This window comes from Panicum virgatum, chromosome 3K, assembly GCF_016808335.1.
Source record: "Panicum virgatum strain AP13 chromosome 3K, P.virgatum_v5, whole genome shotgun sequence".
Lineage (NCBI taxonomy): Eukaryota > Viridiplantae > Streptophyta > Magnoliopsida > Poales > Poaceae > Panicum > Panicum virgatum.
The window spans coordinates 17,362,056-17,370,847 of NC_053138.1; the positions used below are offsets into that span (position 1 = coordinate 17,362,056).

Sequence of the window (8,792 nt, forward strand, 5' to 3'; positions counted from 1 at the left end):
GCCGCGCGCGACGGCAGCGCGCCGGTCGGTGCGCGCGGGCTGCTGCCTAGCCGTGGTCCTTGCACTGCTCCCGCCGCGCGTAATGTGAACAGTGCTTGCGCGTGGCGGCTATGGCGTGGTTTGTGCCGTCGGAAGTTGGTGTCAGAGGGGGGCCATTCGCTTGCCTCACGTCGCCATGGCGGGTTGGCACGCGTACGAAAAGGATGGAGGCTTCCTGTGGGCCTTTCTGATTCTTTGGGCTGAGCCAGCCTTTCTACTGACGAGAAATCCAGTCCAGCCAGTAAAGAGGTCCGAATTTCTCAAAAAAAAAAAAGGTCCGAACACCGCGGCGCCATTGCGCCGAAGCAACGCCCGCCCCCTCAGGCGCTCGCCGCCCTGGGACGGAGGCTGGGACGAGCCGCGCGCGAGGGCGAGGCCGAACGTCCGAGGCTTCGGCGCCCGCGCGCTCTCAGTCCCTGGGGCAACATCGTCGCCGCCCTCCTCGGTGCCGTCGGTTTCGAACAGACGCCAACGCAGCGTGCTGCTCCAGTAGGCAGCATCCGAGTGACATTCCGGGATGCTGCGCGGCTCGCCGCCTGCTCGGATCAATGGTGACGTTGCAACACTGTGGGGCGACTCACCGGCTACCAGGCGCGGGGGGAAGGAAGCGGCGGGCTCCCCGTCCGTGGGTCAGCCTGACGTACGGGGATCGGATCGTCACCAACGGGGATTCCTACCAATCATTCGTCTCGATCCAAGCCTAGCGATCGGCGCTCAGGTTTTGCCTCGCCTCACGTCAGAATCAAGATCCCCCAAATCGCAAAGCGCACTCGAGAAGCCAACCACACGCCATCACCCGGCACCCCCCGGGCCGGCCCCAAAATTCCAAGCAAAAAAGGAAAGCAGCAGCAAAGCACCCGCTTTCCATATCGTGCACGTTGTCATCAGCCACCAAAGACCAAGGTTACGAGACACGCCAAACAAACACGCGGCACGGCAGAAAAGAAGGCGCCAGCCACACGGCCCACACCCCCTTCCTCCCAGACAGCGAAGTACACACGCTCCCTCCCACCCCCAGAAAAGGCAAAGCGACAGGATCCCCGAGCGAGCACGAATCATGAACCCATCCATTTGATCCATCTATCCATCTCACATCACCACCGTTTTTTAACCAAAAGAAGGCTCCGGCAATGAGTACACGCAGGCCCAATCAGTCGGCCGCTCACCTGTGACGTCGTCGGGGCAGGGCTGCCGCTTCCGTGCTGCTGCCCCGGCCCGGGCAGATTCTGTTTCCACAGTGACCACACACACATACACGCCACACCCCGAAAGAGGCGCGGCAGCTTACAGAACCGAGCAATCAAACTTCAAACTGCGAGTGGCGAGAACACGAGGAGGGGGGCGATTTCCTGATGGATCCGGACAAGAAACCGCCCCGAGCTCGCGCCGATACCTAGTTGAGTGGTTTGGAGACTTGAGGAAATAGCGGGGAAAACAAATGCAGCGTCAGTGGGCAGAGCTTCGCTTCAGCTTCAGGTGATGGGAGTTCTACGAGTCTTCTGCCGGTGCGCCGCCTTTCCCGTAGCCGAGCTCCGAGATCTCCCAGCTCGTTGCCGGGGCTACCTCCTGGTGCAACCGGGTGTATTGCTGAGCACGGACAGGGACATGGTAATTGTTCAAAGTTTAGTGAGAAGTGTCAACAAAAGCGTAATATAGGTTAACCTGAAAAGGGATTTGCAGTTAAATTAGTTAGTTGTTACCTCCATCTTTGTCAGCAGCTCGCTTGCGGTTGGTGCAGAAACAAATATTTGCCTGCAGTCAGGGTTGATGAAACCCTCCGTTGCCCCCTTTTCAAACAGAGCAATCAGCGGGTCGTAGTAACCATCGACATTCAGCAAGCCGACCTGTAGGACGCCTTAATTCGTTTGAAAAGAGCTTGCTGCTGATGTATTGAGAGAGAGAGAGAGAGAGAGAGAGAGAGAGAGAGAGAGAGAGAGAGAGAGAGAGAGAGAGAGAGAGAGGCGGGTCGTAGTAACCATCGACATTCAGCAAGCCAACCTGTAGGACGCCTTAATTCGTTTGAAAAGAGCTTGCTGCTGATGTATTTCAAGAGAGAGAGAGAGAGAGAGAGAGAGAGAGAGAGAGAGAGCGCTTGCTGCTGTTTTGCTAGGTAACCATGTGTGTATACATCTATCAGCCTAGTACTCCTGTAGATGTGTATCAGTGTACTTACTGGTTTGTCATGAATTCCAAGTTGGCACCAAGTTATCATCTCCAACAACTCCTCCATTGTTCCATACCCACCTGATACAAATTGTAAGCAAGTTATATTGAAATATCGTAATGAAAGCAGGAAATCGTCTGAATATCTGGCACCTGGGAGAGCGATGAACGCTTCAGATTGGCGAGCCATCTCAGCCTTCCTCTGATGCATGTCGGCTACAACCTTCACTTCTCCTACACTTTCACCTGAAATCTGTTTAAAAGAGACCCATGTACAAATGTCAGTACGGATTACAGAGTATACAGAGTACACTTCCCTGCCGGGGGAAAAAAACAGCACAAGTCTAGTTGGCATTTGCAGTACTGAATTCAGGAATCAACTAAACCTAAAGCTCCAAATTGTGTCATACCAACCTAACTCCCTAACAAGGTAGGAGCCCACTGCTACAAATACCAAGTCCTAGCTTGACCAAGGACAATGGGTTTGCCTTCACGTACGTCATTAGCAAAGTAGAACAATTCAAAAGGGCGACAAAACGGTACGACAAGAAAGAATAGAAAGCTCAACTGTCGTTCACTGAATCCATTCCTAGCTAAAGCTGAATTATGAATGGGACATGCCTAAATTTGATCCAAACGCTACACGGATCACACCAGCACGCATCATTGCACTGCATACCACCCTAAGCAAAAGGGCCTGATCAGCTGAACAAAATATACGCATCCCTACGCTCTGAAACAGGTACAATACCATGAACAGAAATCACTAAATCAGAGTAAAGAAACTGCACACTACCTCAATAGGCATGAGCGCTTTAGGAATCACCCTGTGAACAAAAGGCAAACAGAAACACCGGCTCCCACATCAGATAAGAGCCTTCTTCTAAACGGGGTGCAGAGAAAAGAGTGTAATTTGTGCAGTAGGCAGTAGCTACCCAAGGACATGGTAGCCGCCGTCGCGAACCGTCCGCGCAATCACGCCCATCAGCCCGATGCTGCCGCCGCCGTAGACCAGGCTGATGCCCCTCCGCACCTACGAGATGCAACAAGGGAAAAAGGCACGCGCACGACGCTCACCTACCAAAGAACTAAAAAAATCCAAGAAAACAACGGCGCGGGCAGGCCAGCCGGCGTCGTCCTGGCGCGCCGGCCGAGCGCGGCGAGGAGAGCTCCACGCTGCCATGTACGCACGCACGCACGCACTCACCAGCTCGTGGCCGAGCTCGAGCGCGGCATCCGCGAACACCTTCCGGTGTCCGGCGCTGCTGCCGCAGAAGACGCAGATCGTGCGGAACCTGCAAGGCACGGCGGCCGCTCCGTCGCCCATGTCGACCGGCCACGCAGCTAGCTAGCTAGCCGTGCTGCGCTGGGGAGGAAGAACTCGCTCAGCTCGTGGGCGCCCGCAGGTGCTCGCTCGCTGGCTCGGTGGTGCCGTGTTTGGCTGCGCGTGCGTTATCCCCAGCGCCCCTCCCTTTCCGGCAGAGCTCCCAAGTGATGGCGCGCGGTATTAAGGCGGTGATGTAATCGATCGCACGCCCTCCCTTTTAATCCCGGTGGGTCAAACGCACCGCTCCTCGTCCGCCGCTGTCATTTTCGCGGTCACCGCACCGGCCGGGCCCGCCGGAAAGCCCGGTAACTCTGAATTGTCCCCCTCACCGTCCCCGAGAATCTTTGCGCCGCTGCCTGCCTCCCGATGGCGGCATGCATGGCGCCGGCACTGTTCCGCGCGTCTGGACCATCCGCCCGTGTCTCCCTGCGCTGCCCAAACGGCGAGCCATCCCGGCCGTCCACACCCCCGCGGCCGGCCGCGGCGCTCCAAGCCTCACGACGGCGTCCTGTAGCGTTTCAGATGATCGCCAAGAAAAAAGCTGCTCCTTCCCATGAAGGGTTGCCATCAGGGGGGCAGGCACCATCAGAGTCCTGAGTTCAGAGTTTACCCCCCCCCCCCCCCCCCCCCCCCCCCCAAACCAAAATTACCCGGCAGAGTTGGGCGCGGTTAATAGTGTGGCCGTGTGGGTTTCGGCAAACCGTAGCTTTCGGCACGTCCCTTTCCGCCGCCTGTGCCCTGGCCAGGAGTGGTACAGCACTATGAGCAGAGCGGCGCCGCAAAATCCCATCGGCCGCAGATTTTCTTCCCCACACTCTATCGCTCCATCATCGATCGCTACAGATTATTACAAAAGGCCTAGATTTTGACAAGCAATGTGGACCGGATTAATGTGCCTGCACTTTAGTCAAACAAATGGGAGAGATTAAACAAGTCAAGGAGACGATCGCCACTACAGGTACCAATCGCAGATGCGGCAAATGTTTCACCGGTCGATCCTGATGAGGCCATCATATATGAGCCGGCCAATCAGAATGTTACGAACAATTGTTTGGGCGATTGGACGATCTCCCAGGACGTGTCATGAGATCTTCAGGGAAGATGACACACCGATTATGTGCCAAAAGAGACAAGAGAAACCTCGCGTCATTCTCATCGTCCCAGAATTTCTTATTCAGGCTTTTGGTGACCCAGCGCAAGATACTATCAACATCCAGCGCGACTGTAATTAGAACCAGATCTTATTTTACACAAGACAGCAGGTGGAGATATATAACGGCTTAAGCTTTCACATGTCTCCCTTTTGAACCCTAAGTACATAATTTATCGGTAGAAGCGAATCAAGAGTTGAACATCGATTGGATGTGTACAACTGACAATAAACTAGGATGATAGCTGGAAGATATATATATATATATATATATATATATATATATATATATATATATTGGGTTAAGTTTTGTTGCACATTGATCAAGGAGCCAGGATATCGTCATTCTCCTTGTCCAAGCTTCTCATCATGCTTCGGCCTTTCAAAGACAAGCTGCTCAGTCTCTTTGAGGTCACTGAAATCTCCGAGCCAGCGTTGCTTTGGGTGTCGATTGGAGAGAGCGCCACCCTGGTCATGTCCTCGGATCGCTGTCGCTGGAATGACCCTCTGTGGCTGCTGCAACCATTTAGCCTTGCTTTGGCAGACTTGGTCAAGTTCCTGTAGTTTGGTCCTCCGACATGGCCACTGTCTGATCTTGCTTCTGATGCTAAGATGCTGGTGGTAGCAGACACTGGAGTCACTGAGGATGTTGACGGAGAGCTCTCCTCATACACAAAGTCAGAGGAAGAGGCAGACAGCACTGAAGGAGGCTTTGCTGCTACCCTGGTTGTGACATTGTTCCTTCTGATTTTCACCGAGCTAGCATCAGAATGCTTAGAGGCAGCCAGGTTCAGATCCTCGCAGTTCTTTGCGAACTGCGAGTCGGTATGATTTGGCTCCATAAGTCTGGTTTCCCATGGTTTAGTTGCCATCCATCCTTCTAAGTAACTCAAGTTGTGATTGCACCTATTAGACTCATGGCTTCTAACACAGTTAGCAGGAGAGCTTGGTCTCCCGCTGTATTTTGAACTCCGATGCTGAAAGAAACATGCTCAACATGTTATAAAGGCCTGTTGTATTAGTGCTCCAAGTATTACTAGGACAAGGGCCTCGAAAACAGGTATTGCTGCAACATATACCTGATAAAAATGAGCATAGGCAATTGCCCTTTGTCTCTTTGCTGCACCTTCATGCTTCATGTGTAATTTTGATTTTACTTCGTCAAAAGAACCTTGACGGTGGCACCATTGTTCCTGCAATTTGACAAATGTCAAAAAATCTTTGCAAAGTCACATTGCTACTCAACCACAACGAAGCATGTATGCTTCTCATGTAACCAACGACAATTCATAGCAGAGCATACTGTAGTGTGAACTCATTCTTTTTTTATCTACGTGCAACTGTAGTATGAACTTGAGACTTTTTTTTCTCTCGAATGCGCAGGAGTGCTACGCATCAATATATTAAGAAGAAGAAGAAGTATGAACTTGAGACTTGGGCGAGCAGTGCCTAATTTGAAAAGGCATTATTGGTGTTATCACCATACCTTTTCTTAACTAACAGCGTCACTACAAAAATACTGATTCAAACACATATTATCATTCTGAAAGAGCAAGAAACAATCTTAATGGACTCAATCATTACTCAAAATAAAGGAAGCTTAATTGTCAATATCAGTCTTATACTGATGCAAGTCCCTTTCAGGTAAAAGCAACCCACCATATCAACTCTCACGTCCCTTTCTCCATAATAAGGAAATAATAAATGTAAAACAACCATATGAAAAGCTTTCGAAATTCGAATAGTCAAAGTATCAACAGTAGAGCCCCTCCTGTTTCCCTTCAAAAAAAAAGTATCAACAGTAGCACAATGGGAATTCAAGATTCGAATTTTACAAGCTCCAATACTTCAAAATGATCTCTGCAGTCCATGATTAACTCAGGGCGTCTAAACTTCAAATGTGCAATTATTAGCTTTCAAACACTACAAATTAAAGTTAGATCAAAGTTTTATTATAATAATCTGTCTTTATTTTGAACAAGTCCATAACAAAATCTGAGTGGAAGGCAATCAGGGAATTCAACTACATCTGTCCATGTGACACTGTTAGTTACACTAAGCAACATTGCAAAAAGAGACCCTACAACACTCCAACAACACTGTCAACCGAATTCCATCATTGGAAATTTTGTTGTGCGATCAAATTTTTCCTCAATGACAGGTGACACTTAGCTATCCACCGGTATCAACATAAAAGGGGAAGTTCCTGTGCAACCTAGTAGCAGCTAATCATAAACCATTTTGGGTCTAACCAAGGTACAAAATAGCCCGCTAATAGCTCGCTATTGTCCGCTATTAGTTTTTTAAGAGATCTCCCGCTACGCTATACAATATTTGTCCGCTATGTCCGCTATAGGGTTTTTTTTATAGGATTTAGTGATAATAAATGTCCGCTACTTCCGCTAAAGATGTAGCCAAAAAAAATAAAGAATCAATATAATTAGGGTGGACCATAGATAAAGCATCACGGGCACAGTTAGGCAGTCAAGAGACGTGTTGAGTCTATTTTAGAATGTTAGACCAATGATGCTTCTAATTTTATATGTATTATGGACGTATGACTATGAAAAATTTGCTGAAATTGGTTGCATTACTGATGTTATTGGCCACATTATGCATATTTTTTTTGCAAACCGCTAAATGGATAGCTCCGCTATAGCTTTCGCTACAGCTCTTTTAGCTTTTTGGAAGGGCTTCCGCTAAACGTCTTAGCCCGCGATTTTATACCTTGGGTCTAACACTGCAATTTCTTCCCCTAGAAATAATAGCATTGCACGTCCTAACCCTAAGAAAAGTTAAAAAGCAGACAAGTGCATCATGGTGCGTTCCATGTACCTCAGCGTCTTTGGTAGAAGTGGCACGGCCGTTGAGCGCGTCCAGGGAACCGCCGCCGTCCGCGGTGGAGCGCGCCCGCTGCTCCCTGGCGCGTTCCTGCACCCGCAGCAGCGCGTGCATGCACTTGAGCGTGGCGGCCAGCTGCCTCCGCACGAGCCGGCCGCGCACCAGCGCCTGCAGCCGCACGATGCCCCTCAGCGCCTTCAGCGCCCGCCTCGCCTGCTCACGTCACGCGCGCCGCCACATAGCAGCACAGATGCGTAAGAAGAGTCAAGATCGCATCACGTCCAAGTAGCAGTATGGTACCAAACGGAGAAGGAATTCGGGCGCTACCAATAACGCGCGGAAGGCGGTCTGGATGCGGACGGCGGCCCACTCCTGCCTGATGAGCCGGAAGTCCCTGGGCGCCGCGCGGACGACGGCCGCGAGCACCGAGCTGAACGAGTCGGCCGACGCCGAGGACGCCTCCGACGCCAGCGCGCCGCCCTCGCCGGCGCTGGCCCTGGACGCGGCGGAGGACGACGAGCTCCGCCACAGCCGGGGCCACTTGCGCCCGCCCTTGTGCCCCGCCGCCTTCTCCGGCGCCTTGAGGGCCACCAGCGACTTGATCCACTTGCTCGACGCCCCCATCGACCCCGCCCAATGCAATGCGAGGTCAAGGTGCAATGCAACCCCCTTATTCCTCTGCTCCACAGAAGCTTCCGCTGGGTTGTGTGGGGGCAGTGGTCAAGGTGGGAGAGTAAAGAGGTCTGGAGAAGCAGGAGGAGAGGAAGAAGAAGTGGAGGCGAGACGGGACGCGACAAAATGGAAGGAGAAGCAACGACGTGGGGGTAGTGGAGGAGGAGGAGGAAGAAGAAGAAGTAGTGGGGGCCTGGGGGGTAGTGGAGGAGGTAGCCGTTGTCCTTTTCCGGCCACGACGTGGAGAGGACGGGAACAAACCGTTCTTGGCTCGTGGGGATTCAAATTTCGAACGGCGGCGAGCAGCAACCGGCAAAGGCGACGGGATCCGCGGTGCTGCCACTGGCGTGTGGACTGGGGATCATGGGCCCACTCGTCATGCGGTCAGGCGAACGGAACGGAACGGCGGCTTGGCGGTTCCCGGGCTCGACCTTGCTGGCTTTCCGCGCGTTGGGCTTCGAGAAAGGTAGGGGCTTTCTAGGGATATGGGCCCGAGATGCCTGGTTTGGGAGAAAATGGCCCATACGTCAGGGAGTAGCTAGATGCGCGTGTGGTCCACGGCTGGTTTGGTGAGTTCTCGTGTGCCGAGTACCGACTACC

At 52.2% G+C, this 8,792-nt stretch overlaps 2 protein-coding genes across 4 annotated transcripts; both read right to left on the reverse strand.

Annotated features, from left to right (window-relative positions):
* Positions 1-1,085: 1,085 nt before the first annotated feature.
* On the reverse strand, positions 1,086-3,726 carry LOC120697980 (probable cytokinin riboside 5'-monophosphate phosphoribohydrolase LOGL7). Of its 3 annotated transcripts, none has more exons than XR_005684633.1 (7): positions 3,410-3,726; positions 3,138-3,235; positions 2,999-3,029; positions 2,356-2,455; positions 2,213-2,283; positions 1,740-2,037; positions 1,086-1,626 (listed from the first exon to the last, which is right to left on the reverse strand). XR_005684633.1 is itself a non-coding variant. In XM_039981383.1 (7 exons), the coding sequence occupies exons 1-7, from the start codon at positions 3,527-3,529 to the stop codon at positions 1,528-1,530; spliced, it is 663 nt and encodes a 220-aa protein (XP_039837317.1). In that variant the 5' UTR covers positions 3,530-3,723; the 3' UTR covers positions 1,086-1,527. The 3 variants fall into 3 exon arrangements, 2 of the variants coding, with proteins under 2 accessions (XP_039837317.1, XP_039837316.1); XM_039981383.1 differs by having other exon boundaries at positions 1,740-1,883; positions 3,410-3,723; XM_039981382.1 differs by having other exon boundaries at positions 1,740-1,883; positions 2,213-2,455; positions 3,410-3,724.
* A 1,004-nt stretch (positions 3,727-4,730) lies between these two features.
* LOC120697979 (protein IQ-DOMAIN 1-like) lies at positions 4,731-8,373 on the reverse strand. The gene is made up of 5 exons (XM_039981381.1): positions 7,848-8,373; positions 7,515-7,733; positions 5,759-5,872; positions 4,978-5,656; positions 4,731-4,943 (listed from the first exon to the last, which is right to left on the reverse strand). The coding sequence occupies exons 1-4, from the start codon at positions 8,142-8,144 to the stop codon at positions 5,003-5,005; spliced, it is 1,284 nt and encodes a 427-aa protein (XP_039837315.1). The 5' UTR covers positions 8,145-8,373; the 3' UTR covers positions 4,731-4,943; positions 4,978-5,002.
* Positions 8,374-8,792: the final 419 nt, after the last annotated feature.

Excerpts from the sequence above, each read along its gene's own strand:
- LOC120697980 (XM_039981382.1), bottom strand. The coding sequence starts at position 3,529 with ATGGGCGACGGAGCGGCCGCCGTGCCTTGCAGGTTCCGCACGATCTGC. Across the intron at positions 3,236-3,409 it reads TCGAGCTCGGCCACGAGCTG|GTGCGGAGGGGCATCAGCCT; the intron begins GTGAGTGCGTGC and ends TGCATCTCGTAG. Across the intron at positions 2,456-2,998 it reads AAGCGCTCATGCCTATTGAG|ATTTCAGGTGAAAGTGTAGG; the intron begins GTAGTGTGCAGT and ends TCTTTTAAACAG.
- LOC120697979 (XM_039981381.1), bottom strand. The coding sequence starts at position 8,144 with ATGGGGGCGTCGAGCAAGTGGATCAAGTCGCTGGTGGCCCTCAAGGCG. Across the intron at positions 7,734-7,847 it reads CCGCCTTCCGCGCGTTATTG|GCGAGGCGGGCGCTGAAGGC; the intron begins GTAGCGCCCGAA and ends TGACGTGAGCAG. Across the intron at positions 5,657-5,758 it reads CCTATGCTCATTTTTATCAG|CATCGGAGTTCAAAATACAG; the intron begins GTATATGTTGCA and ends TGTTTCTTTCAG.